Source organism: Alnus glutinosa, chromosome 3, assembly GCF_958979055.1.
Source record: "Alnus glutinosa chromosome 3, dhAlnGlut1.1, whole genome shotgun sequence".
In the NCBI taxonomy this organism is placed as follows: domain Eukaryota; kingdom Viridiplantae; phylum Streptophyta; class Magnoliopsida; order Fagales; family Betulaceae; genus Alnus; species Alnus glutinosa.
This window is the reverse complement of record NC_084888.1, coordinates 18709770-18729884: the sequence shown is the minus strand read 5'-3', so window position 1 is coordinate 18729884 and position 20115 is coordinate 18709770. Positions and strand designations below refer to the sequence as shown.

The 20115-nt window shown below is 33.3% G+C and overlaps 1 protein-coding gene and 1 long non-coding RNA gene across 3 annotated transcripts; one reads left to right on the top strand and one right to left on the bottom strand.

Moving 5' to 3' along the window:
- Nucleotides 1–1315: 1315 nt before the first annotated feature.
- On the bottom strand, nucleotides 1316–3991 carry LOC133862419 (uncharacterized). The gene is made up of 4 exons (XR_009899221.1): nucleotides 3765–3991; nucleotides 3622–3686; nucleotides 2958–3014; nucleotides 1316–1583 (listed from the first exon to the last, which is right to left on the bottom strand). It is a non-coding gene; the product is annotated as an uncharacterized LOC133862419 (long non-coding RNA).
- Nucleotides 3992–10636: 6645 nt separating this feature from the next.
- On the top strand, nucleotides 10637–19707 carry LOC133862414 (beta-amyrin synthase-like). 2 transcript variants are annotated; one of them, XM_062298218.1, is made up of 18 exons: nucleotides 10638–10927; nucleotides 13905–14090; nucleotides 15211–15300; nucleotides 15370–15567; nucleotides 15652–15727; nucleotides 16161–16327; nucleotides 16469–16657; nucleotides 16844–16957; nucleotides 17223–17342; nucleotides 17547–17669; nucleotides 17768–17866; nucleotides 18002–18058; nucleotides 18157–18203; nucleotides 18281–18424; nucleotides 18579–18756; nucleotides 18907–18987; nucleotides 19105–19188; nucleotides 19296–19707. In XM_062298218.1, the coding sequence occupies exons 1-18, from the start codon at nucleotides 10727–10729 to the stop codon at nucleotides 19416–19418; spliced, it is 2277 nt and encodes a 758-aa protein (XP_062154202.1). In that variant the 5' UTR covers nucleotides 10638–10726; the 3' UTR covers nucleotides 19419–19707. The 2 variants fall into 2 exon arrangements, with proteins under 2 accessions (XP_062154203.1, XP_062154202.1); XM_062298219.1 differs by lacking the exon at nucleotides 18907–18987 and having other exon boundaries at nucleotides 10637–10927.
- The last annotated feature ends 408 nt before the right edge of the window (nucleotides 19708–20115 follow it).

Genomic DNA, 20115 nt, shown 5'->3' with positions numbered 1-20115 from the left:
TCCACCAGTTAGTTACCAACTAATTTACATCAATTACTGGAAAAATAGCTGTAGCAAAAAAAAATGAAAAAAAAAATGGTAATGGTGTTAATAAGTTAGTAGCTGGCTAGCTAGCTAGTTTCCTTCCAAAGCAAGCAAGATAATCTGCATTAAGAGAGGCGGCTCTCAACTCTCAAGTAGTGTTTGGCAGCTCTCATAAGTGAGTGAACTTTAATTTAATGACTAATTAGTCAACATATATATATATATATATATATATATATATATATATATATATATATATATATATATATATATATATATATATATATATATATATATATAACCTAGCTACGTATGTAGGTAAGATTAATAGTGTAAGTACTTACTTTAAGATCGAAGGAAGTGTATATAAATAAGTTTTAATAAAATTGATAATATTAAATAATAGAATTAAGTAATGTTAAAAATATTCATAAATAAAACACATTCTCCAACTTTAAAAGTTATACTCTTGAAAATAATAAAATAATGAAAATAATAACAATAATATTTGATTACGTTTTGGGTAGAGATTTTTTAGGCCTTGTAACAAGCATTGAGCAACAAAAATACAAATCAAATTTAAGTTTCTTAAATTGTAAAACATTTTCCCCCCAAAATAAACAAATGACGTGGGTGTGTGATGTGGAGGTGTTTGGGTGATTTGGAATTTAAGTGGATGCTGACGTATCTGACTGGGCAGATGTCGAGTTTCTAGTGGTGCTAAGTATCAGTGTCGTGGCGGGCCATTAGTTTTTGGACAGAGAAGTTAACCGAGGTACTAATTTGGTCATTTCACAAAACTTATGTATCATCTGTGATGCACATTGAAACTCAGGGATTAAAAAATAAAGTTTCCAAAACTCAGGGACTAAAAAGGTGCGTAACCCAAAATTTAATGACTAATTTTCTAAAAATATTGTCTAAAAGAAGAACAGGAGAAGAGAAGGACATTTAAACTATCTCTTTTTTTTCTTTTTCTTTTTTTTTTTTTTTCGATCAGGGTATCCCACAGTACCTATAGCTATGATGTACCTCGTTCGCTGAACGACTGGCTCACACAAGGTGGTAGTCGAACCTTCCAAGTGTAGTGACCACCTACCAGGAACTGCAAACTAATTGTGACGACCCATTTTTTTTTAAAAAAAAAAAACATACATAAATTGATCTTCACAGTAGCACGACTACTTGTCGCTCAGCCAACATAACGTACATGTTTCATAACATGTACCAGATATTCAGAGTTACATTTAACACAGCGGAATATAAATATTAATGTGTGGAACACATATCAAAAGCGGAAGTACATCTAATACATAACTGTTATCAACAACAAGAGCCATTTATATGTCTAACTGAGTAAAGCTTATAAAACATTTTACTATAATTACATATCAAATTACAGGCTCGACAACTACGTAAACCACGTAGGACACGAGCCATAAATAAAATACCCAAAATACAGACTACACATGAGTCCGTGATTTATGACTGTCGTGATGTGCTCCAATCATAGCTTCTTATACGCTAGGTAGACGAGTCAATATCTATATCCGCATAACCTGCAATCAAAGCAACCAAAGCATCAATGTATGCACGGTTGCGGGGGTTGCCGCATCCTTACAGGTGGAATTATGAAACCACCGCCTTAGCATAAATAATTACACTAAGACCTCAGAGGTATACTATTCAATGAGTTTTCGCAAAGAACTAACTTTTTATTTTTTAGTCTCGTGTATACTATAACAGCTACCAATTTATAAACTTTTGTTTGAAAATCCCCATAGCTGATTTAGCAAACACCGACTAAAAGAAAATATTTAAAGCATACTATGTAGCTGCGAACACATATAGAAGTTCCAATCATCCCACCTTGGAAACTACATATCTTCTCACCTACTATAAAACTATTGTATTTTGTGGCTCAAATGTACAAAGAAACAGCATTGCCTAATGTAGGTAATTTCATGTCAAAAGACACCTACATTACCCAACTAGTAGCGTACAGTCTAGGTACATCAAGCATAAAACAATGGTGGCTCAAATGTACAAAGAAACAGCATTGCCAGATGTAGGTAACTTCGTGTCAAAAGACACTTACATTACCCAATCCAGTAGCGTACAGTCTAGGTACATCAAGCTTAACAATGGTGGCTCAAATGTACAAAGAAACAGCATTGCCAGATGTAGGTAACTTCATGTCAAAAGACACTTACATCACCCAATCCAGTAGCATACAATCTAGGTACATCAAGCATAAAACAATGGCATCTTACTTAGTAATACAAAGAAACAGCATTGCCAGATGTAGGTAACTTCATGTCAAAAGACACTTACATCACCTAATTCAATAGCGTACAGTCTAGGTATACTAAAGCGCGATGCCTTTAAATCATGCAAATAGAAATATACATAACATAAAAACAGTACACACCGACACTATGATATATGTATGCATATGCAATGTCCTCAGAGTCCCTGGCTCAAGAAACTAAGTCCCAGACTCAAATCGCCGAGTCCCAGACTCATATCACCGAGTCCCAGACTCATATTGCCGAGTCCCAGACTCAAATTACCGAGTCCCAGACTCATATCACCGAGTCCCAGACTCAAATCGCCGAGTCCAAAGTTGTGCCGTTAAGCACGCAATGCATCATGTCCCCCCTTTTATAACTCACACTAAAAATCTCAATCATTTACAATGCAACCCTAGTCTACAAAAATCCCCAACCATATCCTAGAGTCACACCATTTATTCAAACTCCACATATCATATACATACTTCAACATCATCATAATTTCAAGATATTCAAAAGTACTCAAATAATCCAAAACAGATATATTCAACATACAGTTGGTTCAGATTCATAAAACATATATATTTGCAATTCATTAATATATGAAAATAATAGTTTCTCAGTGAGAAGAATACTCACCTTGGCTGCGCGGATATTAAGCACTAGGTCTCCTAGACACCACCAAGCAATGCATTACTGTAAAAACAATACATTGCACATTATTGACAACTTCTAATATTAGACTCACATTTAGCTCTTAAATTGCTCAAGAGCTAACCCATGGAAATCTCATAATATTTTTAGGGTTCCAAACACCTACCCATAAATCCTAAACACTAATTAAAACTCAATTAACACTAACCCAAAGTATTCACTAAATGTTAGATATTAAAATCGTCATTTAATTATTTACCTGTAACATTAATCGTTAACTTACCATTATTTTCACTAACCCATAAATTACTAACATTTTCTCCATAGCATTAACCCTAAAATTATTTTCATTATCCTGGTCACATAAAACACTACCATATTAAAATAACATTAACCCTAAAATTACGTTTACTAATCTTTTTACAATAATTACCAACTTATTAGCATAATTTATTCATATAGATTTTAATCACTTAAAAAACCCAAATTAGTTTAACCTATCAAATTAGGATCTCTAAGCTATAAATCATAATTTATAAAACATTATCCCAAACACAATATTATTAATCCAATAGCTTTTACTAAGGGTTAATCACATAAAAACTCAATTAAAATTAAATACCAAAAATTAGGGTTTGAAGAAACTCACCAAAAATTCCACCAAATGTAAATCCAACACTTGGAGAATGTTTAACAAGCTTCTCACAACAAATCCTATGTACACATAAAATCAAACTCATATATCTTTAGATTTAATCTAAAATCTTAAAGACCAAGAGTTTGAGAAAATACCTCAAACTAATCGGTAGAAACGTAGATCGGGTTTCGTAGATCACTTTACCGAAGTCAAATTTGAGTTTGAACAGTTAGATTTTCGTAGATCATGAATTTTGTAGAAAAACTCCAAAGAGGACCAAAGAGAGGCATTCTCCCTCTGTTTCTTTTTTTCTCTCCCACGATCCTTTTTTTTCTTTTTCTTTTTTATTATTTTTGTTTTTCTTTGGGAAGGGCCAGATGGCCCTTCCTTCTTTTTCGTGAAGGGCCAGGTGGCCCTTCATTTAAGTATGTGGGGCGCAGGTCGCCCCACATGCTTTATTAATTTTTTTTTTTTTTTTTACTTTGACTTTTCTTTACTTCTTTTAATTTTTCTTTTCTCTTTTTTATTTAATTTTATTAATTAATTTCTTTTATGTTTATTTTTCATTTCTAATTTCTTTTATATTTTATTTTCTTTTTAAATTTTCTTTTATATTTTATTTTCTTTACACTTAAAAATATTCTCTTGCATTTTTAATAACACTAAATTAACTTAACTAATTATTTACTTAAATTTTTTATACTTTAATTATTGAATAATGCCCCGGACATTATACTAATACCCGGCCCAATGTCCGATGCCACTCCAGGCATTGGGCTTTAAATCGCAGGCAGATGGTCAGAAGCCCGAAGACCCCGCCACACAACCTGGGTGGCTAGCCCCAAAAGGAAGTTTGCACCTACGAAGTTTCGAACTATCTCTTCTTTTAATTACCTTTAGTACAATTAGTTTTTTGACATACTCACGTTCAATCATTTTATCGATCAATTTGGTACAGCCAAGAAGAATAGTTGTGCCCGCAAGTGTTGGTACAGCCAAGAACAATTTTTAACCCCATTGGTTGTCACGTCTATACTAATGGACGTTAAATGTGTGCCTAACTCGATCATCCTAGCTATCTACAAACTACTAATTTTTTATTAAATTTTTTTAAAGGAGGAAGAAAAAAAAAATCCTACTTTATTAAAATGCAACCCTAATTTATAGACTGGCTCCACCAGTTATTTACCAGCTAATTTACATCAATTACTAGAAAAATAACTGTAGCAAAAAAAATTAAAAAAAAAAATGGTAATGGTGTTAATAATTTGGTAGCTGGCTAGCTAGCTAGTTTCCCTCCAAAGCAAGCAAGATAATCAGCATTAAGAGAGGCAGCTCTCAACTCTCAGGTAGTGCTTGGCGGCTCGCATAAGTGAATGAACTTTAATTTAATGACTAATTAGTCAACATACATATACATATAACCTAGCTACGTACGTACAATGACGGAGAGAGGGGGGCCATGCGCCCCCCCCCCCCCCCCCCCCCCAACTCTTGAGAAAAAAAAATTAAGGTTTCTTTTTACCTATTGGCCCATAGTAAGAAATTTTTGTGGCTCAATTCTTGGTCCCTTCCTTTTTATCATCTCTTCAACTAGTTTCATCTCATTTGGAACGATAAGTTTATTGTCAAAAAAATTTCTTTTAATATTTCGCCGGTAGCAACGGACATGCATGTTTGAGAATGGTAACAATGGAAGGAGTTTTACAAAGTTGTAGAGATTTTATTCAAAGTAAATAAAAATGGTTTAGTAAATCAGAGTATTGGAAGAAAACAGATGTGGATTTGAAGAGTCACAGGCCTGAAAAAGTTCAATTTCCTAAGGATGTGTAGCCAAAGATAACGTGAAATAGAGATTCATTTCAATATAACTAGATGGCATTAGAAAAGTCTAGAAGATATGTATTTCATTTGTTGTGTTGCATTTAGCATAATGTATTTTGTGTAGAATATAGTGTGTTTTGTATAACAGTTAGTGGGCTATTGTGTTAGTTAGAGTGGATTGTTCTAACAAAATGAGCAAGAAAATATTAGTTTTAAGATCCATGTCATTCAAGTAAAATCTTGCGAAAACGTCGAGAAACACACAATTCATCTAACTCAAATTTCTCAATTTTAGTACAGAAACTGAGATCTTTTTTTTTTTTTAATATATATATATTTCATTTTCTGAATCTTTAGATAGCGGTTTTCTTTACCTTTTTTATTTTTTTTCCAAAAAACTCTTTTCAATTTTGCTTATTAATTTTAATTTGAAGGGAATAATAAAAATATCAAAACTGGGTTATGTTTAATTTACTTAAAATTTGCCGTCATATATATTCATAATTTAACCCCTACTTAAGAAAAAAATTTATTTGGCCCCCTCCCATTAAAATGTCCGGCTCCGTCCCTGCGTACGTAGGTAAGATTAATAGTGTACGTACTTACTTTAAGATCGAAGGAAGTGTATATAAATAAGTTTTAATAAAATTGATAATATTAAATAATAGAATTAAATAATGTTAAAATTATTCATAAATAAAACACATTCTCCAACTTTAAAAGTTATACCCTTGAAAATAACAAAAATAATGAAAATAATAACAATAATATTCGATTACATTTTGGGTAGAGATTTTTTAGGCCTTGTAACAAGCATTGAGCAACAAAAATGCAAATCAAATTTAAGTTTCTTAAATTGTAAAACATTTTCCCCCCAAAATAAACAAATGACGTGGGTGTGTGAAGTAAAGGTGTTTGGGTGATTTAGAATTTAAGTGGATGCTGACGTATCTGACTGGACAGATGTCAAGTTTCTAGTGATGCTAAGTGTCAGTGGCGTGGCGGGCCGTTAGTTTTTGGACAGAGAAGTTAATCGAGGTACTAATTTGGTCATTTCACAAAACTTATGTATCATCTGTCATGCACATTGAAACTCAGGGATTAAAAAATAAAATTTCTAAAACTCAGGGACTAAAAAGGTGCGTAAACTAAAATTTAATGACAAATTTTCTAAAAATATTGTATAAAAGAAGAACAGGAGAAGAGAAGGACATTTAAACTATCTCTTTTTTTCTTTTTCTTTTTCTTTTTTTTTTTTTTTCGATCAGGGTATCCTACAGTACCTATAGCTATGATGTACCTTGTTTGCTGAACGACTAGCCTACACAAGGTGGTAGTCGAACCTTCCGAGCATAGTGACCACCTAGCAGGAACTGCAAACTAATCCCCAGCCCAATGTCCGACGCCACTCCTGGCATTGGGCCTTAAATCGCAGGCAGATGATCAGAAGCCCGAAGACCCCCCCACACAACTTGGGTGGCTGGCCCCAAAAGGAAGTTTGCACCTACGAAGTTTCGAACTATCTTTTCTTTTAATTACCTTTAGTACAATTAGTTTTTTGACATACTCACGTTCAATCATTTTATCGATCGATTTGGTACAGCCAAGAAGAATAGTTGTGCCTGCAGGTGTTGGTACAGCCAAGAAAATTTTTTAACCCCATTGGTTGTCACGTCTATACTAATGGACGTTAAATGTGTGCCTAACTCGATCATCCTAGCTATCTACAAACTACTAATTTTTTTTAAAGAAAAAAAAAAACCTACTTTATTAAAATGCAACCATAATTTATAGACTAGCTCCACCAATTAGTTACCAGCTAATTTACATCAATTACTAGAAAAATAACTGTAGCAAAAAAAATTTAAAAAAAAAATGGTAATGGTGTTAATAAGTTGGTAGCTGGCTAGCTAGCTAGTTTCCCTCCAAAGCAAGCAAGATAATCAGCATTAAGAGAGGCGGCTCTCAACTCTCAAGTAGTGCTTGGCGGCTCTTATAAGTGAATGAACTTTAATTTAATGACTAATTAGTCAACATATATATATATATATATATATATATATATATATATATATATATATAGCCTGGCTACGTATGTAGGTAAGATTAATAGTGTATGTACTTACTTTAAGATCGAAGGAAGTGTATATAAATAAGTTTTAATAAAATTGATAATATTAAATAATAGAATTAAATAATGTTAAAAATATTCATAAATAAAACACATTCTCCAACTTTAAAAGTTATACTCTTGAAAATAATAAAAATAATGAAAATAATAACAATAATATTCGATTACGTTTTGGGTAGAGATTTTTTAGGCCTTGTAACAAGCATTGAGAAACAAAAATACAAATCGAATTTAAGTTTCTTAAATTGTAAAACATTTTTCCCCTAAACTAAACAAATGACGTGGGTGTGTGATGTGGAGATGTTTGGGTGATTTGGAATTTAAGTGGATGCCGACGTATCTGACTGGATAGATGTCGAGTTTCTAGTGGTGCTAAGTGTCAGTAGCGTGGCGGGCCGTTAGTTTTTAGACAGAGAAGTTAACCGATGTACTAATTTTGTCATTTCACAAAAACTTATGTATCATCTGTGATGCACATTGAAACTCAGGGATTAAAAAATAAAGTTTTCAAAACTCAGGAAATAAAAAGGTGCGTAACCCAAAATTTAATGACTAATTTTCTAAAAATATTGTATAAAAGAAGAATAGGAGAAGAGAAGGACATTTAAACTATCTCTTTTTTTTTTTTTCTTTTTTTCTTTTTCGATCAGGGTATCCCATAGTACCTATAGTTATGATGTACCTCGTTCGCTGAACGACTGGCCCACACAAGGTGGTAGTCGAACCTTCCGAGCGTAGTGACCACCTACCAGGAACTACAAACTAATCACCGGCTCAATGTCCGACGCCATTTTTGGCATTGGGCCTTAAATCGCAGGCAGATGGTCAGAGGCCCGAAGACCCCCCCACACAACTTGGGTGGCTGGCCCCAAAAGGAAGTTTGCACCTACGAAGTTTCGAACTATCTCTTCTTTTAATTACCTTTAGTACAATTAGTTTTTTGACATACTCACGTTCAATCATTTTATCGATCGATTTGGTACAGCCATGAAGAATAGTTGTGCCTGCAAGTGTTGGTACAACCAAGAACAATTTTTAACCCCATTGGTTGTCACGTCTATACTAATGGACGTTAAATGTGTGCCAAACTCGATCATCCTAACTATCTACAAACTACTAATTTTTTATTAAATTTTTTTTAAAGAAAGAAAGAAAGAAAGAGAAAGAAAAAAAAAAAAAAAAAAAAAACTACTTTTTTAAAATGCAACCCTAATTTATAGACTTGCTCCACCAATTAGTTACCAGCTAATTTACATCAATTACTGGAAAAATAATTGTAGCAAAAAAAATTAAAAAAAAATGGTAATGGTTTTAATAAGTTGGTAGCTGGCTAGCTAGCTAGTTTCCCTGCAAAGCAAGCAAGATAATCAGCATTAAGGGAGGCGGCTCTCAACTCTCAGGTAGTGCTTGGCGGCTCTCATAAGTGAATGAACTTTAATTTAATGACTAATTAGTCAACATATATATATATATATATATATATATATATATATAACCTAGCTACGTACGTAGGTAAGATTAATAGTGTACGTACTTACTTTAAGATCAAAGGAAGTGTATATAAATAAGTTTTAATAAAATTGATAATATTAAATAATAGAATTAAATAATGTTAAAAATATTCATAAATAAAACACATTCTCCAACTTTAAAAGTTACGTTCTTGAAAATAATAACAATAATATTCGATTACGTTTTGGCTAGAGATTTTTTAGGCCTTGTAACAAGCATTGAGCAACAAAAATACAAATCAAATTTAAGTTTCTTAAATTGTAAAACATTTTCCCCCCAAAATAAACAAATGACGTGGGTGTGTGATGTGGAGGTGTTTGGGTGATTTGGAATTTAAGTGGATGCTGATGTATCTGACTGGACAGATGTCGAGTTTCTAGTGGTGCTAAGTGTCAGTGGCGTGGCGGGCCGTTAGTTTTTGGACAGAGAAGTTAACCGATATACTAATTTGATCATTTCACAAAACTTATGTATCATCTGTGATGCATATTGAAACTCATGGATTAAAAAATAAAGTTTCCAAAACTCAGGGACTAGAAAGGTGCGTAACCCAAAATTTAATGACTAATTTTCTAAAAATATTGTATAAAAGAAGAACAGGAGAATAGAAGGACATTTAAACTATCTCTTTTTTTCTTTTTCTTTTCTTTCTTTTTTTTTCGATCAGGGTATCGCACAGTACCTATAGCTATGATGTACCTCGTTCACTGAACGACTGGCCCACACAAAGTGGTAGTCGAACCTTCCGAGCGTAGTGACCACCTACCAGGAACTACAAACTAATCACCGGCTCAATGTCCGACGCCATTTCTGGCATTGGGCCTTAAATCGCAGGCAGATGGTCAGAGGACCGAAGACCCCCCCCACACAACCTCAGTGGCTGGCCCCAAAAGGAAGTTTGCACCTACAAAGTTTCGAACTATCTCTTCTTTTAATTACCTTTAGTACAATTAGTTTTTTGACATACTCACGTTCAATCATTTTATCGATCGATTTGGTACAGCCAAGAAGAATAGTTGTGCCTGCAAGTGTTGGTACAACCAAGAACAATTTTTAACCCCATTGGTTGTCACGTCTATACTAATGGACGTTAAATGTGTGCATAACTCGATCATCCTAGCTATCTAAAAACTACTAATTTTTTATTAATTTTTTTTGTAAAGAAAGAAAAAAAAAAAAAAAAAAAAAAAAAAAAAAAAAAAAAACTACTACTTTATTAAAATGCAACCATAATTTATAGACTTGCTCCACCAGTTAGTTACCAGCTAATTTACATCAATTACTGGAAAAATAACTGTAGCAAAAAAAATTAAAAAAAAAATGGTAATGGTGTTAATAAGTTGGTAGCTGGCTAGCTAGCTAGTTTCCCTCCAAAGCAAGCAAGATAATCAGCATTAGGAGAGGCGGCTCTCAACTCTCAGGTAGTGCTTGGCGGCTCTCATAAGTGAATGAACTTTAATTTAATGACTAATTAGTCAACATATATATATATATATATATATATATATATATATATATATAACTTAGCTACGTACGTAGGTAAGATTAATAGTGTACTTACTTACTTTAAGATCGAAGGAAGTGTATATAAATAGAAGAGCAATATTTTGTGAGTGATAGGAGGGGAGATCGAGTAGTGCATGCTAAAGAATGTGGAGGGTGAAGATTGGGGAGGGTGCGAACAACCCTTACCTCTTTAGCACAAACAACTTCGTGGGGAGGCAAATATGGGAGTTCGACCCTAATGCCGGTACGTCTGAGGAGCGAGCCGAGGTTGAAGATGCTCGTCGACATTTTTCCGATAACCGCCATAACAACAGGAACAGCAGCGACCTCCTCTGGCGATTGCAGGTCTCTCACCTTCATCGATCTTCTACATCTTCTTTATATAATTTGTGTTTTCCAACCAACCTATAATCTTAATTAATTATAATGTTGGTGTTAATTATATGGAAAAAAAAAAAAAAAAAATTGCATGCATGAGCTAGCTAGCTTTAAAATTAACTAAAATTCTGTTAATTTGTGAATTGAATCATTTAAAAGATCATAAATAATAATGATTTAAACACATTATGTAATTTATTTTGAAATATTAAGTATATGTAATGCATATATGTAATTATATGATAAGTGCTATATACTGTAACTTAATCCAACAATGTTAACATGATCGTAGGACGGACGATCCATTCTAATCATTCCCGTCTTTTGTTTTTTTTTTTTTTTAGAGGAATCTATCTCTTGTAAGATTGCAAACAATTCAAGCCAAAATTCTTGGACACCTCAAATCTCAATTCATTAATTCAAGCTGAAAGTTAAAACAAATGAAGCCCGGCCGATTGAACAATCTAACACCAAAGTATAAAAATGTTTTAATTGAGAGTCTCATGTGGTATTCAAAAATAACAAATAGATGTACCCAACTTCTGTTTACTTTTTTAACCGAAAGTATTAAATGTCACATTAGAACCACTTAGATTATGAAACATGTCACCCATCATAATATATATATATGTGTGTGTGTGTGTGTGAAAATTACATTTAAGCCCCCCAAACTACCTACCGTTTTTAAAAGTAGCCCTCCAAACTACCAACTCTTGAACTCTAGCAACCCAAACCACAAAAAAGTTTCAAAAGTACCCATTTTTACCGAAATATTCCTATAATACCCCTATCACGTGTCATTTGTCAATTAAAAAAATAATAAAAATTAAATTTTAAAAAATAAAAAATAAAAAAATTAGGGGTGGCTGGCCACCCCCATTTTGGCCTCAACCACCCCCAAGACCGGTTTGGGGGTGACCGAACCACCCCCAAGGGCCATGGGGGTGATTCAGCCACCCCCAAAGGCCAGAAAGAAATAAAGAAAAGAAAAGGAAAAAAAAAAACACAAAACAAAAAATGTTAGGGTTTGGCCGAACCACCCCCAGGCCTAACGGGGGTGGCCGAGCCATCCCCAAGGCTCTTGGGGGTGGTTTCGGCCACCCCCATTTTGCTCCTTGGGGGTGGCCAAACCACCCCCCAAGGGCCATGGGGGTAGTTCGATCACCCCCAAACCGGCCTTGGGCCACCCCTTGGCCAAAATGGAGTGGTCGGCCACCCCCATATTTTTTATTTTTGGTTTTTTTTTTTTTTTTAGTTTTTTTTTTTCTTTTAATATATATATATTTTTTTTGAATTTTTTTTTTAATTGAAAAATGACACATGGCAGGGGTATTATAAGCATATTTTGACAAAATAGGTTTTTTTAAAACTTTTTGATAGTTTGGGGGGCTAAAGTCCAAGGGTTGGTAGTTTGAGGGCCTACTTCCAAAACGGTTGGTAGTTTGAGGGTTAAAATGTAATTTTTCCAAAAAAATATTTATAAATATATTAAAACTATAAAAATTGTTATGTATAATGTTAAAAATTGATATGTGAACCTCCAAGAAGAGAATGGACTTCTCTGAGTCCATTTGGCAACCCACTTTTTTTTCCTTCATTAAAAAGTCAAACTCATTTCTTCACGTTACCAAATAACTTTTTTCACTTTTTTCTCACAAAAAATTCATAGCTCTTTTCACATTTACATCACATCAATCAATTCTTACTATTTTTTAAAAGAAAGTCAAATTTCTTTTTTCTCATTTACAAACAACTTTCTTTACTTTTTTTTTTTTTTCATATTTATATCATATCAATCAATTTTTATTAATATTTTTTTAAAAAAAAAAAACAAAAAAAAAAATAGAATGGTTTGCTATACACACCCAATATTTATCCCTCTCTCTCTCTCTCTCAGGTGTGTTTGAGATTATGATTTTGTAAACAAAAAGAAAAAAAATGCAATTTTAAATCAAATCACAAAAAAAATGAATCGTTTGGAATTGTGTTTTTAAAAATTACGATTTGAAAACTTAGAAAATTTACTTTTTTAAATCACAGACAATTGGGTAATTTTTTCAAAACATGTAATTTTTAAAGGCTAAACTACAATTTCAAATGCCAAAACACTTAACAGCGTTTTTATAAATTATTTTTTCAAATCGTACTTTTTAAAATTGCAAATCTAAACAGTCCTTCAATCTCCTGTACGATGATCAAGTCAATTTTGTCATTAGCATTTAATTGGGCTTCAGTGTTTCACTTATAATACCCTTGAGCTCCATACGACATGAAGTCCAAAAGAGTGTGGTTCCAAAACTGGACCCCAAGAGTTTATTAGCCCACCAGCTCCAAACCCAGAGGATAAATTCTCTTTATTCTATAGCAAATTTACATCTCTCTCTCTCTCTCTCTCTCTCTCTCTCTCTCTCTCTGTGTGTGTGTGTGCATCAAGAGTCAAGACATTTGCATCAGACATAAGATTCAGAGAAACATATAGACACAATGTGGTCAGATAGCCGGACAAGCACATCCATGATCCAAATTTCCTTTCCTTAATTCTAGGGTTTCAGAGAAACAATCCAAACACTAGGGCTAACGACTGTGTCGTTACTAAAAACTGTATGGGATACGACATTGATGACAATGACTAGGGTTGTAATCTAGTTGAACCCAGTTAAGTATCGAATGTTCAAGTTTAATTCGATTAATTTATTTTTTTAACACGAGTCGAACTCGATCTTATCACCGAACTAGATAATCTGTTCAAACTCTGTTCATTTATTTTTCGAACGAGCTTCTTAATTAGTTTAGTCATTCCATATATAATATGTCGTGATTGTTTAATGTTTTTTAATTACGGTTAAGATTTATACTATATCACCACAATCTTCCAAATTTGTTCGTCAATTAATTAAGGATGTCCTTTTTGTTACGATTAAATATTCTATGATTTATAATGCAGTTTTTAAGAGAGAAAAATTTCAAACAAACGATTCCCCAAGTGAAGGTCAAGGATGGTGAGCAAATTTCAAATGAAACCGCCACAATCGCGATGAGGAGGGCCGTCAACATCTTTACAGCCTTGCAGGCCAGCGACGGCCATTGGCCTGCTGAAAATACTTGTGGAATCTATTCCCTTCCTTGCATGGTATCTTCTTTTCATCTCCATTATCAGAAATAAATAATGGAGTACGTCGTTTTTAAGTTTTATTAATTAATTAGGTTATTAGTAGGGGTACGTGTACATGTGGACCGATCGATATTAACCCACAAATGCGGATACGGTTAGTAAAAATTATTATCCGCATATGCGAAATGCGGATGACAGTTTTAGAAACTGCGTGCATCCTCGTACTTATTATATTTAATAAATTCACTAAAATAATGTTGTTTTGGAATAGCCTTACATTGATTTAATTGGTTGGTTGTGTTGCTTTCTAGCTCATGTAATACTTGGGCAAAAAGGTAAAAGTAATGTGAAATCAATATATTTTCAAAAGATTAGGGCTTTTAAAAAATAATTAAAACAATCCCAAAAAATACTAAAAATTAACCTAAATTATTTTTAAAATCGTTTAAAATATGCTATAATAGAGATCTAAAGAAGGCTCAAAAGACTAAAATAGGTCACTTACTCAATATGCGGATACCGGATAACAACTGCACGGATGCGGTTAGTAAGCCCATAATGCGGATGCGGATATCTAAAATTGGTATCCACATTTTGCGGATGTGGCTACAAATATTGCAAATATCTGCATCCGCATGTACATTATACAGACCTCTAGTTATTAGTAGTATTTAATTTTATTATTATTTAAAATATAAATGTTATTTTGTAATTCCAATAGTTGACTTATATAGCCAAAAATGATCAGTCAAATTAAGTTAGAATTTTGTGGGTGTATATTTAAGTAAATAAAAGACAATATTTAAGTAACTAGTATATATGATAACATAATTAATATTTTCCTTTTAGCTCTAGCATATATAATTAATAGGCTTAGTGATTTTTTTTTTTTTTTTTTACGTGTCCACACAAGAGAGAGAATGAGAATTCAAACTAGTGACCTCCACTTCATGAGGCGTGATACCCAGACGATTGAGTTACCCTTTAAAGACCTTAGTAATCATTGCTCAATGTTCATGTTTGCTCAAATATTTTGTTCTGGGTTAAATCGGCATAACTTTTAATTTTATCCAGTTGATATTGCAATAATTTAATTAATTGTAACTAGTATTAATTAATAAAAAAACAAAAAATGCAGATCATGTGTCTATACCTTACAGGGCATCTTGATGCTGTGTTCTCTGCAGAACATCGTAAAGAAATCCTTCGATATATATACAATCAACAGGTACATTAATTATACGATTGATTTGGAGTTGCTTAATTAATTTAAAGTTAATAACGTCCGTACGTACAGCACGAAGACGGTGGGTGGGGGCTGCATTTAGAGGGTGAGAGCAGCATGTTTAGCACAGTTATGTGCTACGTTGCTATGCGCATACTTGGAGAAGGAGCGGACGGCGGTCAAGACAATGCTTGTGCCAGGTCCCGAAACTGGATTAGAGACCACGGTGGTGCAACTCATATACTCTCTTGGGGAAAGATTTGGCTTTCGGTACATATATATATTTTGTGTTTAATTATTTCTTACTCATTAATAATTACCAATTAATTCTAATTAATTACCATTTTCTTCTAGTTGCTTGGTGTCTATGAATGGTCTGGATGCAAGCCGATGCCCCCAGAGTTTTGGCTGTTCCCTCCGATTAATCCTGGTTAATTTGCACCCCATCTTGATCCTTTTATATATATATATTGTGGAACCATTTTTTTTTTCTCCTTTTATCTTCTTAAAGTTCATCTGGCTTTTAAAATTATTATTCGGTTTGAGATATATGGGTTATTATTGAATTTTGATTCAATCATATATAATTTTAAAAGCCACATCAACTTTATGAAAATAAAAAGATAGTAAAAATATGATTTTTAAATCGCTATTTTTAGATTATAAGTTTTGAAATCGCAAACTCAAACGGATTCTTAACAGAAAATTCGGAGGGAAAGAAGACATTGTAAATTTTTTTGGAAATTAAATTTGACGTTGTAACTTTTTAAACTTAAGAATATGATTGCAAAAGTGTCGAAACATAAAAGAGGCAAGTGAAGTTTCCATTGATAATTATACATTTATCCCATGTATACATGCAGCAACACTTTGGTGCTATCTTCGAGTAACTTATTTTTCAATTTCATATTTGTACGGGAAGAGGTTTGTTGGGCCGATAACACCTCTCATTTTAGAGTTGAGAGAAGAGCTGTATGTTGAACCTTACCATACTATTAATTGGAGGACAGCACGCCACTTATGTGCGAAGGTGATGATCGATTTTTGCATATATATACCATTTAATTTTTACAACAATATTTATTAATTAATTTGATTATACATATATATAGAAGAAAATGAAATGATTTTTGTAAAATTAATTAATTAATTAATTGTTGTACGTACGTAGGAGGATATGTATTGTCCTCATCATTGGATACAAGATTTGGTTTGGGATGGTGTTTACATGCTCACGGAGCCTCTTCTAACTCGTTGGCCTTTTAACAAGCTAAGAAATAAGGCTCTTCAACTAGTGATGAAACACATTCATTATGAAGATGAGAGTAGTCGCTACATTGTCATTGGAGGGGTGGACAAGGTAATAAATAAATAAATAAATACACTATTCATTTTTATATACAAGGAATACATAGAGATCGATCAAGGATATATATATATACATATACACCGCACGCATACACTCCTCATATATATATATATATGATCAAGTTATATATGCCTACTCCTCAACTTGAGAGACTCTTATGCCCCTTCAATTGGACAGCCATTTTTTACGCTAGCTACTTGGATCGAAGATCCACATGGGGTTTACTTTAAGAAGCATCTTCATAGGATACATGATATCTTATGGGTTGGAGAAGATGGAATGAAGTTGCAGGTTAGTAGACATATATATTAGTCACAACTATCATATATAGAATCTTGAGAGTTTACAGCTTTTATTTATTCTTGTTTCTCAAATTGAAAATAAATAAAAAAAAAAAATTTACTTAATTTTCAATCACATTGGAAATGCTTCCCAAGTTATACTTTTCATTCTATATTCAGCCAGGCCTTCTCTTTAAGTAATAATTTTTGTTTTGAAATTACTAGTTGTACGTACGTCTACCCAATTTTCATACTTCCTGTTCATATATATGCAGACTTATGGTAGCCAGGTTTGGGATGCTAGCTTTGCCATCCAAGCTTTGCTCGCTACTAATCTCAATGATGAAATTGGACCTACCCTTATGAAAGGACACGACTTTCTAAAGAAATCCCAGGTTTTTCTCATTTACATTCTCCAATTACGGAGTGTCAAAGCTAGCAATTTATAAATTATTTTGTAGTAAAAGTTATATAGTACCTCAAGCATTTTTCATATGTATTAATAAACGTATGTCTCTTCAGGCAGTTTATACACATGGGTTTATATCCTTTTCATTAACATTTTGCCTTGCTTTGTCAACTAACGTAAACTTGGGAAGGTCAAGGATAATCCTCTTGGCGACTTTAGAAGGATGTTTCGTCACATTACTAAAGGGGGATGGCCCTTCTCTGACCAAGATCATGGATGGACTGTTTCTGATTGCACTGCAGAAGCTTTAAAGGTAACTCATTATGTTCAACTACAATTAATTTGAGACTTGAACCTCACCTCATCCACATTTAAAGGGGTTAATGATCATTGAGCTATCTTATATGCCAGTGTATACTGTTGCTCTCTATGTTGCCACCAGAAATTGTCGGTGAGAAAATGGAACCTGAAAGGTTATATGATGCAGTCAATTTCATAATTTCTCTGCAGGTGAGAATTAGACTGTACTGGAATTGTGTATTCCAACTACTTTATGTTTGCACAAAGTAGATAAACTTGTGTTTCCTTTTGTCTCTCCAACATATTACTGTAATAAGAAGCTCCATCTTATGAGTACTATTGCAGAGTAAAAATGGTGGTCTACCAGGCTGGGAGCCAGCAGCCGGCTCGTCATGGTTGGAGGTAAATGCTTCAACATTTTGAATTAACTTATTGTTTGAACCAGTGGAAGCCTTAGCAATAATTGACCAAAGGTATTCTTTTTCTGTGTTGTTCTTCAGCTGGTTAATCCTGTAGAATTTCTTGAGGACACTATGGTTGAGCATGAGTAAGACTTGGCACCTTTTCTTTCTAACAATTGTTTATGTTGTAAATTACTTAAGGACTAAAAAGCAGGTAATTCAGGTATGTTGAGTGCACTTCATCAACAATACAGGCATTGGTTTTGTTCAAGAAATTATATCCAGGGCACAGGAAGAAAGAGATCGAAATTTTCATCACAAAAGCTGCAGGGTACCTTGAAGACACACAAGAGCCTAATGGTTCATGGTATGTTTCTTGAGTTAATTAGATTCGTTTGAATCGTCAAAGTTCGAACTCATGACCTTTGCTTTGATACCAAGTTAAATCATCCTTTATTCTAAAAGCTTAAGCTGATAAAAACTGAAAATTTTAATCATTTAATTTATATTCTAACATGCAGGTACGGAATTTGGGGAATTTGCTTCATATATGCAACCTGGTTTGCACTTGTAGGGTTAGAAGCTGCTGGCAAGACTTATCAGAATTGTCTAGCAATGCGAAAAGGTGTGGAATTTTTACTCAAAACACAAAACGATGATGGGGGTTGGGGAGAGAGCTATCTTTCATGCACAAACAAGGTAATTTCTTTCCTTCAAATAATCTTTCTTATGCCCTCATTGATGCCTAAATTTAGTTAGTTAGTGCAGTAACAAAGAGTTGATCTTGATTAGTTGCTGACTATCTCCAAAAACAAAAATAGAAAAATATTTTTTGTCCATGGTTTACAGGAATATACGCCTCTTGAGGGAAATCGATCAAATTTGGTGCAGACTGCAATGGCTTTGATGGGCCTAATTCATGCTCAGCATGTGACTTCATGATTTAAGCACTCTGTAGTTAACTCATTCATAAATTATTTTAATTTTCCATATACTTTTTTCAAAAGATTTGAAGTATAAAATTTTATGTCATATATATAATAATAGGCAGAGAGAGACCCTAGTCCTCTTCATCGTGCAGCAAAGCTATTGATCAATTCTCAAATGGAGAATGGTGATTTCCCCCAACAGGTACCACTCCTTGTCTTAATTAAAAATTACACCAAAAGTAGCTTTTATTTATATTAGAAAATGATTTTGTCATATAACCATTTACTGCATATATATTTTTATTGCAGGAGCTTATTGGAGCTTTTATGAAGAATGACATGTTGCACTACGCGCTTTTCAGGAGTACCTTCCCGTTGTGGGCACTTGCAGAATATCGCAATCATGTTGCATTGCCTAGCAAATCTGTTTAAACTATACATTGTGGATTATAGAATACAGCAATTCTATATACCCATTTCTCGCCTCACCTTCATATCATTAGATTGATGTGGCACTGCCTATCAGCTCTTTAATTTTTTCCATTTTTAATAAAGACGGTTGATGAAAACTGTCACTTCTACCCAATGATACGGAAGTGTAATGAGAGATGAGTATTGAGACACAGCTTGAAAACAATGAACTAGCTTCAAAAACATGTATTCTTATTGAATTGTTATATTCTAGTTTTTAGCATGTTTTATTATAAAGTTTTACAATTAACATCATATTATCCTCCATGCTAGGATTAGCTAGCATGCATTTTCATGTACGATGTTGTTGCAAAAGTGCGGGTGCATGCCTTAAAGAAAGAGTCGACATTAGCAAATTTTCTATCATTTGTAATTATTTCAACGCTGTTTTAGTTTAGCTTGGGTCTACTATTGGAAAGTCTATAAAGTTTATGATTGTTTGATGTTTCTGCCTTCCTTAACCGTAGTTCAGTGATCTTCATATATAGCAAATAAGAGTTTGTCCTTTAATAGGACTTTACAAGATGGAAGCTTAGTAAGACTAGAGGTAGAAACCTATACAACGAATATCAAGATAGTTTAGATAAACTAGAACTCATATTCAAATCTAGATAGATTAATCTTTATCAGCTGATAAAGATTTATCTAGTCTAATACA